The sequence below is a fragment of the Schistocerca serialis genome, chromosome 1 (assembly GCF_023864345.2).
Source record: "Schistocerca serialis cubense isolate TAMUIC-IGC-003099 chromosome 1, iqSchSeri2.2, whole genome shotgun sequence".
Lineage (NCBI taxonomy): Eukaryota > Metazoa > Arthropoda > Insecta > Orthoptera > Acrididae > Schistocerca > Schistocerca serialis.
In genome coordinates, this window is record NC_064638.1 from 607156874 (window position 1) to 607176948 (window position 20075).

A 20075-nucleotide genomic window follows, 5' to 3' on the forward strand; every position below is an offset into this window, starting at 1 on the left:
CTGGCTGGTACATTATAGTGGTACAGGTGGGTGTATCTTGAAGTTAAACAATGAGGGATTTCTGTGTTATGGGTTGTAACTAAGTTCTCACTTCTCGATTGGTCTGTTACTCTGTTGCTTTTCCATGCTCATCTTTTGCATCACTTATTTGAAGACGTGGACCTGTTCAGTTCCACTAATTATAATATGCAGACTTCTTTGCTGTCTGCAGAGGCTCGAGGGCTGTAAGAGAGCTTACAGTGAAATGATATAACCGCTTTTGAAAGAACTCTTCTGTTTTTTGTTGCTCAAATCAAACCATTGCACAGTTGGGTGAACAGATCTGACATTAACTGGAGCAACATATTTGGGGTGAATACCACAAAGAGTACATCGATTCAAGTGACATAATAGACTTTAAACATTTTAAAATAGTTTTCGTGCACTTTTTCATTGTAGACAAGGGATCTGCCATCCGAAGCACTGCCAAGCCACGACACCTTCAAGGCATATGAAGACACTTAGTCGCTTTCATGCTTTGCCAGTGTCTTGTGTGCATGCTTCATTCATCATCTCTGTACATATCAATATAAAGTGCACACAGTTGCATGTTTGGTACCTATGAATTACCAAAATACATTTTTTATTTTCGTAAGCATCTTTCATCGACCTAAGAGGATAATAGTGGAACATGTTACTGCGGATAATCACGTGTTACACTGCAGAAAGAGAGAGAGAGAGAGAGAGAGAGAGAGTCCGTGAGCTCCAGCTTGAAAAAGGATTCATCCAAAAGCTAGCGAAGTTTTCAGTATTGAATTATAGCTACTCTCGGTCCCTGCAGGGAATAGTTTCCATACTCTCCCCTGCACAACTGATATGGTTTCCATTGTTTTTCACTTCCTTGTGCCTTCTCAAATTGTTTCTTGTTTGGATGATACTTCCATGATGAAGAGGAAATGGAAAGTCCCATCCGGAAGGAGAAACATAGATGTTCAGTTGTTTCTAGTTTCTGTCGTGGGTCGCAACAGTCTGTACTACAATATAAAATGCTATAGTTTCAATGTTTTTTTTTTTTGCATAAACTAAACTCAAAATGAATGTATCTTCAACAGTCTTAAATTTAGCAGCTGTGCACCATTAATTTAACTGAAGAAACCGTAGATCTTCATGTCACTGCTATGAAGGAGAGAATAACTAGCAAAATGGTCTTCCGAACAGCACAGGAATTAATCATAATGTAAACATGGCTGTTGGTGTTTGCTGCAAATATTTAACTCCTCTAAATCTGTAACTATTCACAGAAATTTTTACGTAGAGTTGTGAAGTATAGTATTCTAAACGGACAGTAACGAAAGCTGTTTCAGCTACCAGTGTGGTTTGTTGTGGGTGAGCTACTCACAAACTTATACTGCAAACAATGTCTACAACCTACTATGCCTGAATTCATTGCAAGTCACACACACAAAGTAACTGAATGGCAAATGATAATATTGACTTGAGGGCTCTGCTGGCACATGATCAGCATATTAACTTGTCATTTTGTACTCAGAATCTGAGCTTTAGAAGTAGTCTGATCTGCTATGACTATATTTCTACCAATGTTTAGAATTGTCCATGTGTCTCTCCAAACTCTTCGGTCCCTGCTACTCTGATATACCACAGTTAAGAGTATCAAGGGTCCCACTGGTGTTCTCGGTGCACCAGTCTCAATGCTCTTCAGGCGATGGTCGGCGTAATTCAAATCAGTTTGTATTCTTGGGTTGAAGAAAGAGTTGGTGGCATCCTGAGGATGAGAAATATAACAACAGGGATATATCTCAGAATATGTGGTCTGAGATTTCTACTTTACTGGGAACCACAAGTTGCTAACAGCATGAAAATTTAATAATAATTAATTGAACATTACCTTATACTATGTATATTCTGTGGCTCTTTAGCCATTTCAGCCTCATAATAATAATTTCAGGTGATTCAGTGGCCCGGTGGCAGTCTTTCTATTGGACGCCACTTCGACAGCATGGGTGCCCCTAACTGACACCAGTTGTCCAACTGGGAAAAAGAGGACCTACAGTTCAATGTGGAATCTGAACCACTTGTGGTTTCTGGTGACTCCTCAAATTGTTGAGAGGTGAAGTCTAGGTTAAAACGCAGACTGTAAAATCCATGATTGGACCAGGATTTGATCCCACAGCCTTTCAGTTTCCAGGCACTTGCTTTACCAGTAGTCCACCAGGCCCAACTTTAGCGTCATCTCTATACTTCACATTGCATGTGATCTGCAATAAAGGCATAATGTGCGTCAGACATTTTAGGCCTAGTTTTGAACCTCAAAATGTTTGCTCAAAAGAGAGAAGTGGTATATGTCAATTTTTAGCTTCAAGTTATTGTAGTGGATTGTTTTTAGGCTGTTGTAGGTGGACGTTAGATGTCTTCAAATTATTATAATTATTGCATACTGGTTGTGTTACGCCAATAGGGTGGTGATCCTGTTAGATGAGGTGGTTTGCAAATGTGTATGTGTTAGTGCTTAGTGCTTTTTAGCTGTTCAGAGTATCTTATTCTAAAATTTATGTTTGTCTAACAAGAATATGGAAAGAGTAGATCACTACTCATTATATAGGAGGGCACATTGAGCTGCAGACAGGAAGAATTAAAAAGAATGCTAGAAATATTTTAGCTTTTAGACAGAGTCCTTCTTCAGAGGTAATATTTCTATTTATAATATTTCCGGCTTTCTCTCTCTTTTTTTAATTATGCCTCTCTGCAACCCAGTGCTTCTTCTGTGTGGCAAGTAGCAATCTGCCTTTTCCATATTGTTGTTATTTCATTCTGGTCTTTCCATTGTTAGATTTTCACACTTATGCTCAGTAACAGTCATCGAATTTGTGCAGTGTGTCCGTAATCGTGCTTTTCAGTGTCATCACAAATCATCTTGAGTATGCAATAAAATGTTTCTCTCTTCATCTTATATTTTCATAAAACTTGTATAGCTATTCTAGTAACTGAGAAAATAGTGTACAATAGTCAACAAGTTCTTTTCAAGACATATATAAGGTATAATAGATTCTAACCTCCTTGATCCCACCGAAAACTAAGGAGATCAGGAAGCACTGTCACCAAGCTGTCAGCCGATGTTATCAGGCAGAATGTGGGAACAATGTTGTTGTTGGTGTGGTCTTCAGTCCTGAGACTGGTTTGATGCAGCTCTCCATGCTACCCTATCCTGTGCAAGCTTCTTACTGCAACCCACATCCTTCTGAATCTGCTTAGTGTATTCATCTCTTGGTCTCCCTCTATGATTTTTACCCTCCACGCTGCCCTCCAATGCTAAATTTGTGATCCCTTGATGCCTCAGAACATGTCCTACTAACCGGTCCCTTCTTTTTGTCAAGTTGTGCCACATAGTCCTCTTCTCCCCAATTCTATTCAATACCTCATCATTAGTTATGTGATCTACCCATCTAATCTTCGGCATTCTTCTGTAGCACCACATTTCGAAAGCTTCTATTCTCTTCTTGTCCAAACTATTTATCGTCGATGTTTCACTTCCATACATGGCTACACTCCATACAAATACTTTCAGAAACGACTTCCTGACACTTAAATCTATACTCGATGTTAACAAATTTCTCTTCTTCAGAAACGCTTTCCTTGCCATTGCCAGTCTACTTTTATATCTTCTCTACTTCGACCATCATCAGTTATTTTGCTCCCCAAATAGCAAAACTCCTTTACTACTTTAAGTGTCTCATTTCCTAACCGAATTCCCTCAGCATCACCCGACTTAATTCGACTACATTCCATTGTCCTTGTTTTGCTTTTGTTGATGTTCATCTTATATCCTCCTTTCAACACACTGTCCATTCCATTCAACTGCTCTTCCAAGTCCTTTGCTGTCTCTGATAGAATTACAATGTCATCGGCGAACCTCAAAGTTTTTATTTCTTCTCCATGGATTTTAATACCTACTCCGAATTTTTCTTTTGTTTCCTTTAATGCTTGCTCAATAAAGAGATTGAATAACATTGGGGAGAGGCAACAACCATCTCTCACTCCCTTCCCAACCACTGCTTCCCTTTCATACCCCTCGACTCTTATAACTGCCATCTGGTTTCTGTACAAATTGTAAATAGCCTTTCGCTCCCTGTATTTTACCCCTGCCACCTTTAGAATTCCAATCAACATTGTCAAAAGCTTTCTCTAAGTTTACAAATGCTAGAAATGTAGGTTTGCCTTTTCTTAATCTTTCTTCTAAGATAAGTCGTAAGGTCAGTACTGCCTCACGTGTTCCAACATTTCTATGGAATCCAAACTGATCTTCCCCGAGGTAGGCTTCTACCAGTTTTTCCATTCGTCTGTAAAGAATTCGCGTTAGTATTTTGCAGCTGTGACTTATTAAACTGATAGTTCGGTAATTTTCACATCTGTCAACACCTGCTTTCTTTGGGATTGGAATTATTATATTCTTCTTGAAATCTGAGGATATTTCACCTGTCTCATACATCTTGCTCACCAGATGGTAGAGTTTTGTCAGGACTGGCTCTCCCAAGGCCGTCAGTAGTTCTAATGGAATGTTGTCTACTCCCGGGGCCTTGTTTCGACTCAGGTCTTTCAGTGCTCTGTCAAACTCTTCACGCAGTATCGTATCTCCCATTTCATCTTCATCTACATCCTCTTCCATTTCCATAATATTGTCCTCAAGTACATCGCCCTTGTATAGACCCTCTATATACTCCTTCCACCTTTCTACTTTCCCTTCTTTGCTTAGAACTGGGTTTCCATCTGAGCTCTTGATATTCGTACAAGTGGTTCTCTTTTCTCCAATGGTCTCTTTAATTTTCCTGTAGGCAGTATCTATCTTACCCCTAGTGAGGTAAGCCTCTACATCCTTACATTTGCCCTCTAGCCATCCCTGCTTAGCCATTTTGCACTTCCTGTCGAGCTCATTTTTGAAACGTCTGTATTCCTTTTTGCCTGCTTCATTTACTGCATTTTTATATTTTCTCCTTTCATCAATTAAGTTCAATATTTCTTCTATTACCCAAGGAGTTCTACTAGCCCTCGTCTTTTTACCTACTTGATCCTCTGCTGCCTTCACTACTTCATCCCTCAGAGCTACCCATTCTTCTTCTACTGTACTTCTTTCCCCCATTCCTGTCCATTGTTCCCTTATGCTCTCCCTGAAACTCTGTACAACGCCTGGTTCTTTCAGTTAGTCTTGCTTATTTGCCTGTCTAGCACTCAATGCCTCAGCTATAGAAATAATTCAAACATACACTATGTGATCAAAAGTATCCGGACACTTCCAGAAAGATATGTTTTTCATATTAGGAGCATTGTGCTGCCACCTACTGACAGGTACTCCATATTAGCGACATCAGTAGTCATTAGACATCGTGAGAGAGTGGAATGGGGCGCTCCGCGGAACTCACGGACTTCAAACGTGGTCAGGTGATTGGGTGTCACTTTCTCAAATGTCTGTACGTGAGGTTTCCACACTCTTAAACATCCCTAGTTCCACTGCTTCCAGTGTGATAGTGAAGTGGAAACTTGAAGGGACATGTACAGTACAAAAGCGCACAGGTTGATAGTTGACGATGATGATGATGATGATGATGATGATGATGATGTCTGGTTTGTGGGGCACTCAAATGTGTGGTTATCAGCACCCATACAAATTCCCAACCTTTGTTCAGTCCAATTTTGCCACTTTCACGAATGTGTTGGCTGACAGAGACTGCCGACAGTCGAAGAGGGTCGTAATGTGTAATAGGCAGACGTCCATCCAGACCATCACATAGGAATTATGAACAGCATCAGGATCCACTGCAAGCACTATGACAGTCGGTGGGGATGAGAAAACGTGGATTTCGTGGTCGAGCGGCTGCTAATAAGCCACACAGCATGCCGGTAAATGCCAAACTACACCTTGCTTGATGTAAGGAGCATCAACATTGGATGATTGAACAGTGGAAAATTGTTGTGTGGAGTAACGAATCACAGTACACAATGTGGCAATCCAATGGCAGGATGTGAGTATGGTGAATGCCTGGTGAAAGTCATCTGCCATTGTGTGTAGTGCCAACAGTAAAATTCAGAGGTGGTGGTGTTCTGGTGTGGTCATGTTTTTCATGGAGGGGGCTTGGCCACTTGTTGTTTTGCGTGGCACTGTCACAGCACGGGCCTGCATTGCTGTTTTAAGCACCTTCTTGCTTCCCACTGTTGAAGAGCAATTCGGGGATGGTGATTGCATCTTTCAACACGATCATCTTTCACACTTTTTCATAATGTTTGGCCTGTGGCAGAGTGGTTACATGACGATAACATCCCTGTAATGGGACTGGCCTGCACAGAGTCCTGACCTGAATCCTATAGAACACCTTTGGGATGTTTTGGAACACCGACTTCATGCCAGGCCTCACCGACCAACATCGATACCTCTCTTCAGTGGAGCACTCTTTGAAGAATGGGCTGCCATTCCCCAAGAAACCTTCTAGAACCTGATTGAACATATGCCTCAGAGAGTGGAAGCTGTCATCAAGGCTAAGGGTGGGCCAATACCGTATTGAATTCCAGCATTACCAATTGAGGGCTCCACGAACTTGTAAGTCATTTGACTTTGCATTAAATTAGTTTACAGCCAATAAACTTATCTGTTATCCCAACAAGACCAAAAGCTTATGTTAGGACTGTCTTAAGACTGTGAACATAAAACAATATTATGAGAAGGAAAGTTGCTACTCACCATACAGTGAAGATGCTGAGTCGCAGACAGGCGCAACAAAAAGACTTTCACAATTAAGGTTTTTGGCCTTTGGCCTTCATCAACAATAGACACACATACGCACACCACACACTCGCACAACCACTGTCTGGTTTCAGTTCACGAGACTAAAGTTATGAGTGTGAGCTGCCTTTGCGTGAGTGTGTGGTGTGCATATGTGTGTGTATTGTTGACGGTGGCCAATGACCGAAAGCTTTAATTGTGAGAGTCTTTTTGTTCTGCCTGTCTGCGACTCATTATCCCCGCTATATGGTGAGTAGCAACTTTCCTTCTCATAATACCATGAATAATAAATGTGTCAAACTCTTAGGAATACATATTGATGCCAAACTCAATTGAGTAAAGCATATCAGCCAGGTCTGTAAAAAGATCTCATGAGTGCCCTACCTCATGTGCAAACTGAGTACTATGCGTGGCAATAATTATCTCTGTATGGCGTATTTCATATGGCCTACTTATATGGGGATGTTCTCCTCATATCAGTAACATTTTAAGTAAAAAAAAAAAAAGCTTGTGAAATATGAAAGATTTGTCCTAAAGGGCACTGTTACCCCCCCCCCTCTTTTTACCAGGCTTAGGAGACTAACAATGGTGGAGCTGTATATGTATTTGTCTGCTCTCTTTGTCAAGAACAGCATTAAAGAATGTGTTATCAGGGAAACAATTCATGGACATGACACTAGAAATAAGGCAAAAATTGACATCCCAAGACACAGGCTAGCAATAACAGGAAACTCTCACGAAGTTAATGACCTTAAAATTTTTAACAAGTTTCCTCTTGCTGCTCGATCCTTGTCATTTAAAAAATTAAAATTAAATGACTGGCTTGCAAAAAATCAATGTTCCAGTATAAAAGCATTCTATGACCTGGACAATATTAATTTTAATATTTAAGATTGTAGCTGTTTATAAGACACTTCATTTGTACATGTAATATGAACATTAAATTTTAATACTTAGATTGCAACTGTAACTTGCTAACTGTGGGAAAATACTATTCTACTTTATGTGAACAAAGGTGAATAAAGAATTTGAATCTGAATGTGATCATGATGATGAGGGATTTAAATGCAAAAGTAATAGAATTTGCCAAGATGAACAACATATTTGTTACCACTTCCTTCCAGAAGAAAATGTGTAGGAAATAGACCAGGTGAGGACAAAATGGAACAAAAAATGAAACTTGACAACATTATATCAGATAATAAAGAAATTATACAGGCTCTTGTAATCCTAAGCCGTTAATTTCAGGTCATCATAGACAAGTGAGGTTCACAGTAGAAAAAAAATATGAATTTATATTGGAAGAAACTCGTCAGCCAGGAAATTAGAAATGTAGCTAATGAGAATTTGTTTCAGGATAAGTAATTACACAAGATTAAACTAAGCAAGTTAAGCATTGTAGATGATGAGTATTATATAGGCAAACACAAATGTGATAATTATTTCCAAAATGGTAATTAGACAAACATCAAGAGATATTGCAGCTATAAAGAAGTCATATGTAATGAAAGTCCCAAATAAAATAAAATAGTTATTAAAAAATGAAGTTTCAAGCAGACTAAGGTAGGAACACGACAGAACACGTTGAATGGAACGAAGAGATCAAGCAGTGTATTCTGGGGCTTTTGAGGAACTACAATGAAAATTTTTGACTTTTCAAACCATTGAAATCAACAGAAATATGAAGAAAATAGAATAGACAATTATTTTGACTAGTACATAACATTTCATTGATTAAGACGACAGATGGTACAGTAACTAACAATGAAGTAGAAGTTTTACAAGAATTAAAAATCTCTTTCCAGGTTTGTATAATTCAAAAGCTGAATGACATACTTAATAATGGTGTTCCACAAGTAATACCAGATGAGATTTGTAATGCCATTCATTGTATGAATAAAGGGAAGCTGCCTGGAGATCTCAGAAATGATTACAACTGGAGAAATAGTAATACAAAGAGAACCTCAGAAAGTAAATGTTACACGTCTTGTTCGACAATAAGACTATTGCACAAGAGTGGTGCATTGTCAGAAGAGAGTAAATATTCTGTATTTCCTGCGGACACATTCTGTTGCAATATGGGTAAAAGGTGCATCACTTTCTATGAGTGAGATGGTGTGGCAACTTGAAATTTACTCTAAAGTTGAAGTATGTGGAACAGAACAATTCTTGTGGGGCAGACATCTAAATTGCACTCTGATTCATTTTGAAATTCTGATGTTGTATGAATCAGATGCAATGTTGGATCCAGATATAATGAAATGGTGTCAGGAATTTGACCAAGACTGTACAGGCATGGAGAAGTCTTGAGGAGGCCTTTCTCAACGAGTGTATGTCAAATGGCTGATGATGATTGTTCTTTTTTTATTATGCGAATTATTTTATTCAAAAATGTCAATCAGTTTTTTAAAATAGAAGCATGAAAATGAAGAAATGCGAAAATAATTTTATGTTGGAAATTGATAATGAGAAAGAGTGAGATGTTCAAGTTGAAATTGGGTAGAAATAAAGTATTTTGCTAGTGCTGTCAATGAATATATTGCATGTTACATCAAGCAGACACCTTTTCAGGAACATTGTCATTCTTGTGGTAACTTGTCTGGAAGTTTTCTTGTAAATGCCATTTGTGACTAATAAGATACAGTTTCAAGTGCTAATGAGATATAAAACTAACTACCACATAGAAGTAATGTGCTTATTTTTTCTCTTAGTGGAGTTCCGTTTAAAAGATGTTTAGTTTGTTGCTCTCGGTAAATGTCTGTTGTTACTAGAATAATATTCCTAATACAAGTATTTCTTTTAAATTTATGTGTAAACTCATTCGTATGTGAACTGTGACAGTGGCATGCTATAAGAGGAAAAGTGCCATAATTTTTAAAGATGTCAGTAACCAGGTTACTGTTTTGCACAGGGGGACAAAATATTTAAATAGCTATTCCTAATTAAGGAATTTTCTCTGCAAATGTAATTTGACAAAATGTTGCTGCGATTGGCCAATTTTGTCATTACATCTTATCAAGGGAGGTGGCTCAGTGATCCAAGCACTACACTCATATTTGGAATGAAAGGGGCTCTATCCACTATCTGGCCATTAAGACTTAGTTTTTCTTGTGATTTCACTATATTGATTATGGCAAATGTTGGGATAGTTCCTTTGGAGATGATGGTAGATTTCCTCTCCCCATCATAAATTGCATTCCTTCTCTAATGATCTCATTGTCGACAAGGTGATAAACTCAAACCTTCCTTTCTTCGCTGAACTTCATGAATGTCACAGTACAGCATTATATTACTCATGTTCAATACTTATTTGCTGCAACCATCTTAAATTCCCTATAAAAGGGTGTATCCCATTACTTTGCGGTGTGCAGTTACATGTATAACATGTGAGTTGTGAGGCTGAAATATGATTGTAGTTGTATCATTGCTTGGGGAAAAGCACAGTTGAAACTGTGAGAATTGTTGTTTGCAAGAAGTGAGACAAGAAGTGCTCTTCACTGCATCCTCTAACATTAATGTCTGAAACATAAGAAATACTTTATAATTGGTTTTCAGTATCTAAAGGTTAGTGTGTACCATTCTCTGGTTTCTTGAATTTTGAAAATAGGTACTGTGGTTACTTAAATACTGTGCATTGACATGGTCTTCAAAATCAAAATATGGTAAAGGTTATTGGCTTGATGGTACCATGGATACACATGAAACTACAAATCTAAAGGTTTAACTTCGGCAGCAGAAAGTCCAAGTCTTCTTCCTTTTCATTCTCTTCTCCCCCTCGCTGAACTTAATCAACATAACTTTCCCGTTTCATAGTACTTTTTGTGTTTTAAAAATATTGAGCTGTATTGTTGTTTAGATTTCGCATTAAATTTTAGGTCCCATGTAGCTGACTCGTTAATATGCAGGAGATGGTTTGATTTTTAAAAAAGTGCAAACAAAAATGGTGATAGGGTTACACATTTAGGAATTTTGTTAAGATGAGCCACATTTGGTTTTTAGACTTTTCTGTGACTTTAAATTATTACTTCGAATTATTCAGACATTCCAACCCCATAAGAGATATTTTATTACTGGTTCCACAGATTTAATTAGTTTTCCCCAAGATATTCATGATCATACAGGGAAAAATAAAATATGTAAAACTTTTGTATATCTTAATTTTTTCCATTTTTGATAAATGAGTGTAATGTAGCTTAATAATGTAAAGAGGGAGCATCCAGCCCAAAGTGATATTTTGTGATTCAAGTTGCATATGTATGTGTAATCTTTTAATAGAAATGTGAATTGTGTTTTATTCATCTCATGACATACATATGTCAGAACTTTATAATACAGTTACAATGATTTTTACACAGTGAACAAATGTAAAATATGTGAAAATTTAGAGGAACACCCAGTACTTCTGGTGTTACAAGTGAAGTGAGACAGTTAAAAGAGTAATGTGTTCAGTGTCTATCTCAATTTTTTCCCATTTAATGAATGGAGCATGTTGCTTGAACCCATGGTTGGTCTTCTGTTTCATTGCATGTATATTTCTTCTGTCTGCAGTATGTATCTTAATTGTTAAAAACTATGCGCAAATTGTTCACAGGTGTGTGCTGGTATGTGCACAGGTGCACAGTTGGTCATTAAAGGGATACTTCAAGCTAACTGCAGTGATTTACCAAATAAGTATATGGCCAAGAAACTGGTGGAAAGGTAGTACAAAATCAAATTCTAATAATACAACAAAAGATAAATCCCACGGTGGTATTCCAGCCAGTTTAGAGAACAATATTTCACTACCATGCACTGGAGAAGAAGCAATGAAAAGATTATTGGCATGTAAGGGTAAAGATCCATACAGGTACGTTCTGAAACAATATTATTGATTTACAATTAACATATTAATAGCCATAGCTATCTTGTGCTGTTGTTTTTGCTCAGCCTCCCTGATTCACTGTTTGTACTAGTGATCACCTTACTTTCTCTTCTTCTCAGCTAGTGATATAGAATTTATGATTTGTGTGAAAGTAAGGAACAAAGAACAAGTACTGCACACATTTACAATACGTACAAATAACATACAAAGAAGGATATAATTTAGGCTTAGAGTTTATCAACATGCACACTGAAGATTATACACTATCTCTAAATTTAATATGTGCATAAGTATATTTATGTTTATCATCATACCTGTGCAAAGTTGAATACCTGGAAATAATTGATCTGATTAGGTATTGACACTGGATCATTTTGAAGTATTATAGTTACAGTGCCCAGTGGAGGTTATTAATTAAATGATAGTTGACCTCCCAAAAATGATGTGATCAACTGCTGTGCGAGTGAAAGAAAGCATTAATAAAGAATTAATTAAGAATTACATGCTTTTGAAACAATGGTAGAAATCGACTCTTGATGCTCTGGTCCATATGATACAGATATTGCCAAGTATTCTAAAGCAATCGATATGTCTCTAAATTCTTACTTAAAAGTACACTTTTTGTTATAATTTTATTCTTAATAATACACTAAAAATTATTTTAAATACAGGGTGTTTCAAAAAGGACTTTACAACTTTAAAAATCCATATAAATTTATTGAAATAAGATATAAAGCTGGGATTAGAGTTATTTTGTAGGAAAACACATCAAGTTTTTTTATTAAGTTCAGGTAGAGAAGCCGGCACAGGAGGTACAAACACACTATCCTTGATGAATCCCCATAAAAAAAATTGAGTGGTTTTGGGACTGGGGAATGTGGGGGCCACACAATTGGTGCATGATCCCAGACATCAGTCAGGTGGTGGGTGGTTCATCATCTTGCATGAAGTAAACATTTTGTTCTTGGTCATCCTAATTGATCTGTGGTATCACAAATTGTTGTAACATGTCTAGGTACACTATCCCATTGATGGTTCTCTCAGAGAAAAAAAGGGGCCGTACACTTTGGTCTTGCTCAGTGCACAAAAAACATTCAATTTAGGACTATCACAAACATGTTGAAATGTTTAGTGCAGACTTTCACTGCCTCAAATCCTGCCACTTAATTGAAAAGTCGACTCATCAGAGAAGATTATTTTGTCCAAGAAATGTTCATCCTCATGTAATCGATTTAACATATCCACACAGAAGTACTTGCAAGCAGTTTTATAGTGTCTTTTATTGCTTCTATGGTCATCTGTTTGTACAGTTTCAAATGCAAATGGTTTCACAACACACGCCAAACAATCGTATGTGGGATTTGCAGTTTGTGAGACGCATGCAGGTTTGATTTTGTAGAGTTGTTGACAAAACTTTGTCTCACTTGCTTAGTGACATCGTCAGATGTGCTTAGACGACCTGATGATTTCCCATGTCTTACCGAGCACCCTCTTTCTGCAAAACATTTATGCCACTCATAAATTGTAGGCCTACTAGGAGGATCTTTAGTGTACTTAGTACAGAAATTACGCTGCACTGTTGTAGCCGACTTCAATTCTTCAAACCAAAACACACCGCTAGCACGCTCTGGTCCAGTGAAGGCAGCCATCTTTAACACAACTGCCGCTAGCACTCCTTACGGTGAGATTCAGTATTATTGAACTACGCGAGACAAAACTTGATGTATTTCACTACAAATCGACGCTACAGTCTCCTCTGTAGGTACTGTGAATTAATTCATATGGCTTTTCAAAGTTGTAAAGTACTTTTTGAAACACCCTGTAGTTATAGAGAACCGCTTTCAGTATAGCTATAGTCCCTAAGGCTGCATCCTATATGAGTAACAAAATCAAGTTACAGTTTGTGAGCTCTAGATGTGCAACATAATGGCTACAAGCAGCAGCATCAGTTGACATGGTTACGTGTCCTATATGTAAGTGACAAATTCCTGCTACAAATTGAACCAATCAGCTGACTGTAATTTTGCTAAGAAATGGATGAATGTTGTTTCTTGGGAGTAAAACAGCATAAATAGCCTGTATTAGGAAAAATCAGGGGGAAAAGGAGTGCTATATGCAACATATACTTCATAGAGAATTGAAAGACAAAAAATATAACCTGACCTCCATCACCTGCAGGAATAACTTCTTCTGCAGTATTTTTTTTTAAGTAAATAGAAACAATATTTACTTGTCGTTCATTGCTTTGGCCACGACTCTCCTTACTTGATCAGACGTAAATGAGTTATGGTAATTTTTCTGCTTCATGTTGCGCATTTAGCGTCTCTTCAACAATTTTGATACAAAGATTTGTGCAACATCTTTAGACTTACTTTAAAAAATTTCAGGACTGAACCAACTTTCCTGCTTAACTTTATTGAACTTATTACAGTGATAAGATTCAAACTCACAGAATTCAAACACTATGTGTTGTAGAGGGTGGCAGGCAATGCTTTTAACATCACTGACATTTTATTTCCTGAAAGTGTTGCACACTGTTGGTGGCTTCTGTAGCTTATGTATTGTATTTTTATTGGTCCTGTTATCTACAAAAGCAGTTTATGCATAAGAAATTGGAAAAGTCAATTTATGTGCATACAGGTGAAGGTGATTTCTGTGCGTAACACTCATTTAAAATTACAAATACTATGCTTCACACGTTTAAATATTAGCTGAGAAACCAGCATTGCTCAGTTACGTATTTATTCCAGCCCTCTATTAGTCCATCTTCTCATCTCCCCCCTCTTTGTCCATCTCCTCCCTTCCCTTCCTCTTGTCCATCTTTGCCTCCCCTGTCTCTCTGTCCATCTCCTCCTCTCTCCACCCCCCTTCCGTCTTTTCATCTCCTCCTCCCCCTCTGTTTGTCCACCACTCTGACCCCTACTTCAAAGAGAGATTGGTGATTTTTACCCCCATGGTATTTTTTCCAGATAGTAAGTAATGTATGTACCAAGTGTGGTTGAAATTGATCCAGGGACTTATGAAGTGATGTTGAACATATGCATATGTAATGTATGTTGTACAACTATATGTCTGATTCTCTGCTGTTTTACACCATACTACTCCAAGGAGTATATTAAATTTTTCAGTGATATTCAGCCGTGTGGTCTGATCTTAGCTCCCGAAATATGCTAACAAAATTATTTGCTTGCTGCCATGCTCATTCTTGCAACCCGATTGACACACTTAACAGCAGAAATAAGAGACAGATGTTACTCCACACTTTTAAAACTATTTGAAATCAATTCAATACTGGAAATAAAAACCATCAGATCCTTTTCAAATGTTTTTATGTCATGCATTCTCATCCACAACCCTGCCCCTAGCGGTAGAGGGGAATCTCATTCGCATATTATTTTTATACAATAAGTAAGTCATGTACCTAACAAATTTGGTGTTCCGAGTTATGCTTTGTTGTCTGTCATCCCCTTTTCAGTGCAATGCCTCTGGGATGTAGATAGTTCATAAACTCCTTAGAGCTTCTTTCCAGATGGAATCTTTAAAGAATCAAACTTGCCTGTATAAAACAACTCTAACTTTTGATTACTTTGCAAATGAGTTATTGTATTAAATATTTGACTTTAAGTGTGCAGATGAGAAAAAGTTTTGAAAAAATTTGAAATTATATTAAAGTTTGTTGATAGCTGCTAAGTGCTCTCATTATCAAACACTAGATGAGTATAGATTGGGTAATCTGCTCTCTGTTTTAAGAACAGCTAGTTTTTCACACATCTTAGTGTTTATGACATAATATCTCCTGAACCATATGTCATACAATGATATAATTTTGTGGGGACATTCAGTGGTGTTTGTGGCTACAGCATGCAAAACGTGTTGTGAATAGATTTGCTACTAAATGAGTAATACATTAAATCATCATGCTTGATGTGGCAATGTCACACATTTCAATGTTTATGATGTTATATTTCCAGGACTGTGTGTTGTAAAATGATATAATTTTGCAGGCAGTAAATTTAAACATCATGTTTGATGTGGCAGCTTCACTACACGAACAGCAAAAATGTGATAAGCGATAAACTTTTTTCCTTTCTTCATTTTTTGGGGGAGGCAAATGTATGAGAATCCTTATTTAAATTTAATTGTTACTGTACAAAAGAAACAGAAATGGTTCCATTACTGACCTCGGGGTGCATCAGATTTAATTAGACTCTACTCTGACAGGTGTTCAGAAATAATTTTAAGGTTGACAGTAGTGTGTTTGATGATCACTGCTTGCTTACCATTGCTCAAGAAGAACCCAACTGTTAGACAGACTTTGAATACCATACTTATCATTCTTATCATCCATCACATCAGAATCTTTTGATAAGTGAATAAATACTCCTATCGATTACTGTTTCTTGTTCGTCAGGCAAATGCTGCTGTTGATTCTTGTCTCTTGTTCATCAGGCTTAGCATACAATTAAAGCACTCATAAGTGGCAGTAATTATTGATTGTTTATTTTTGAATCTTTGCTGTTCTTTGCACATGATGTCCACCTCAGTAGCTCTGTGGTCAGTGCGACAGAATGCTGTGCAAAGGGGCCCAGGTTCGATTTCCAGCTGGGTCCGAGATTTTCTCCACTCAGGAACTGGGTGTTATGTTGTCTTCATCATCATCATCATCATCATCATCATCATCTAATCCCCATTGACACACAAGTTGCCGAAGTGGTGTCAACTAAAAAGACTTGCACTAGGTGACCGGTCTAACTGACAGGAGGACCTTCGCCGCACGACATTTCATTTCATTGCACATGATTTTGTTTTTATTTACAAATTCTATAAGTTTGTCATCCACAACTCTTTCTAGTATTTTTGAAATACAAGAGTAAAGTGTGATAGTCCTTTAGTTATATGCATTATCTCTACGACCATTTTTTAATAGATTGGGATTACCTTAGACATTTCCAGTAAATTGAGAAAAATGTGCACTTGAATTAAGTGGTCACATAAGTGTGTAAATAGTTCAACTAGCTTTAGAGCACTCTTGTTTGAGATTGTTGCAGGGACACCATCAGTGTCTGCAGAGTAATAGTTTTTTAGTTCATTTATTGTCTGTATTGCTTTTGCCACTTCATTTGTTTGACAGTGATGATGTACGTAGACCTGCATGTACTTCTTTTATGTTTATTCAATTGAGTATTCTCATTTATGTTTGATCTTATCTTAGAATTTTGGAGTTTTTTTTTTTTTTTTTTTTTTTTTTTAACCATACACTTAATCATCTGATGAGTTATTCAAGTTAGACATTTATTTCATGTAGTAGCCTCTTCTTCTGGCATGAAGCCCATATTCCCCTTGTGACCCTGTTGTTTGTTCTAGAGTTGCCTGTTATGGTTAGAGTTTTCTGTGGAAAGGCGATTTGAAAATAATGGGCTAATACAACAGAAATGGTTGATATTCAGGGATATGACAGGAACAATCATGTGAAGCAAAAATCTTTGTAAGGACATATACCTTATTTCAAATGGTTTCCAAATGGAACACATTTAGTGCACATTTGTTTTTAAGATACTGGCATGCATGGCTGTCTCTCTCTCACCAACCTGATGTTTTGCTCTAGCCCAACTTACCTTGTTGCATGCATCAATGTCCTATGAACATGTGTATGGTGAATATTACATGTGGAAAACTTGTACCCATTTCATTTGCAGTGTGTCCACAATCTTCACATTGGCAACAGTGGCACATGACTTGAATTTTGTCACTGGTTAAATGACAGTCATAATTTGCTTCCATTAATACCATTCACTAATGATGCCACATTTATATAAAATGGAATCACAACACACGTAATAATCATTGAAGGTCACAGTGATTATAAATGCTACAGTGGAAACCAATTTCCAAGTTCATTTTTCGATCAATGTTTGGTGCAGCATGATCAGTAACATATTGATAGGGCCAGTCATCTTAGACGAGTAACTGACAGTACAGAATTACTTGCATTTTGAAAAATATATTTGTTAAACACCTTGAGGACATTCCTTTGGCCATGTGCACCTCAACGTAATTCCATCATGGTGGAGCCCCTCCTCCTTTCACCAGACCTGGGGGAATGTCGTAACCTCACTTACACTAATTGGTCATGATAATGCAGTTAACTGGCCACCAAGGCCACCAGAAATTACGCCACTAGATTTTTGTTTACGGTGCTGGATGAAATCTGAAGTGTACAAATGTAAGGTGAATATGCCAGATGAACTGCTTGGGCACACCATGGGCACTGCTGTCCTCATTAGAGAATGTGTAGAGGCACATTGACAAGCAACATAACATGTGCTTCCAAGAGTGCATAAACGCACTGAAGCTGACCGTGGGATATTTGAACATTTGTTGCAAACTGCACAATAGCTGTAATGAGATGTGTATAATGCTTAAAGGTGAATATGTGATTGATATTTGTAAAATGTATGTTGTAAAGTTTACTAACTGTTGTACAATTGTAAATGTGACAACATATTGAAAAATACAGAAAATAAATAACAATGCACACTAAATGTGTTCTATCTCGGAAACTGTTTGGAATAGGCCGTATGTCCATACGATGTTTTTTGCTTCAAATGATCATTGCTGTCGTACCCCAGAATATTAGCGATTCCTCCAGGTACACCCTGTATATCAGTGAAGGTGTCAAATTATTCACTTAACCCATTAATTTTGTAAACCTGTGACCACTTTTGTGTCACCAACACTGCCAAAACCCATACAACCGTATAACAATGCCAACACCATAAAGAAATAGGAAAAGCCAAGAAAGAAGAAGAAGAAGAAGAACACACACCTTTAGTGTAAATTCAAATCAGCAGTAGTGTTGCATTTTCTTATGTATTTTCTATTCGCATACCTGCCCATAGTTGTTTTTGGGCCTGGTCTTGCTTTATTTTGCACTTTAACATAATTATTTATTACATTCCATTTTTATTCATCCATCCATTAGTAGCTGCATTGTTACTGTATGTGTAGGTTTGAAATTCAGCTCGCCAAGAGTGTTGTTTCTTAATTTTCTGCTTGTTTCTACTCAGATACTGGTCCGTAATTGTCTGTCAGTTGTTTGGTCATGTTTTATGTGTTTCTCTGTTTGTGTATGCTTTCTTACTGGTACTTTTTTTTTAATTCGTAGTATGAAAGAGGCAATTTATTGCAAAATGTACATCTTTGATCTTTCCTTGTTTGTCCAGCAGGAAATGGTGAGTACACATTTATTTCCAATAGTGCAGTTTTGAAATTCACAGTCAGTCTCTTCCTACACACATTCATAGTGGTAATGATTTTTTTCCTATTGTGAATTCATAGACTTCATTATTCTGTCCAGGTCTTACGCATCATGTCTAATAGATACTGGATGAATTAATACATTCATTTTGTGTGTTAGTTTCAATATTTGTTCCAGAAAATCTGTTGTGTTCCTTCGAAACACATTCAGTGGCTTATGTATCTGTGTCATTTGAGCTATGATTTATGCACCAGAGTTTTTAATACTTTTCACAATGAATTGATTGCCAGTCTTTTACTGTAGTAATTTGCTACAATTTCTTCCTTGACTATCACTTGAATTTTCTCTATCTACATCTATATTTATGCTCTGCAAGCCACCTTGCGGTTTGTGGCACAGGCCACTTTCTGTACACATCCCCCCCCCCTTTCCTGTTCTAGTTGTGAATGGTTGACAAGAAGAAGATTGTCCGCCTCCGGTAGCTGAGTGCTCAGCGCGACCGACTGTCAGTCCTACGGGCCCGAGTTCGATTCCCGGCTGGCTCAGAGATTTTCTCCGCTCAGGGACTGGGTGTTGTGTTGTCCTAATCATCATCATTTCAACTCCATTGCCAGTAAGCCTACACGTGGGCTGGAATCTCTCTGATTTTATCTTTGTGATTGTTTTGCAAGACATATGAAGAAGGAAGCAATATTTTTCTTTGGAACATACACTCACAGAACTTCAACAGTAAACCACATTGTGATGCAGAATGCATCTCTTGCAGCATCTGCCACTCGAGTTGGTTGACCATCTCCATGACGCTTCCATGCATACTAAATGAACCTCTAATGAAATGTGCTGTTCTTCTTTGGAACTTCTCTGTTTCTTCTATCAGTCTTATCTGTACAGGTCCCATACTGATAAACAATATTCAGCTATTGGTCGACTGAGGATTTGTAAACTACCTCCTTAGTAGACAGTCTACATTTCCTGAGTATTCTTCTGATAAATTTCAGTGTAGCATCCGCCTTTCCCACAGTTAGTTTTACTTGGTCATTCCACATCAAATTGCTCCATACTCATACTCCTAGGTATTTCATGAAAGTAACAGCTTCTAGTGATCATTCTGCAATCGCTTAGTCATACAATACTGGGTCTTTCTATCTATATATACACAATACATTACATTTATTTATGTTGTAGGTCAA

The 20075-nt window shown here is 37.5% G+C and overlaps 1 protein-coding gene across 2 annotated transcripts in view; it reads left to right on the forward strand.

The window, feature by feature from the left end:
* The window catches only part of LOC126477457 (uncharacterized), a 195624-nt gene that overhangs the window by 62261 nt on the left and 113288 nt on the right, over positions 1–20075 (forward strand). For both annotated transcript variants that reach the window (XM_050103617.1, XM_050103618.1), the window contains exon 5: positions 11358–11612. In XM_050103617.1, the coding sequence (XP_049959574.1) occupies positions 11358–11612 (255 nt within the window). The remainder of the gene's footprint in view (positions 1–11357; positions 11613–20075) is intronic.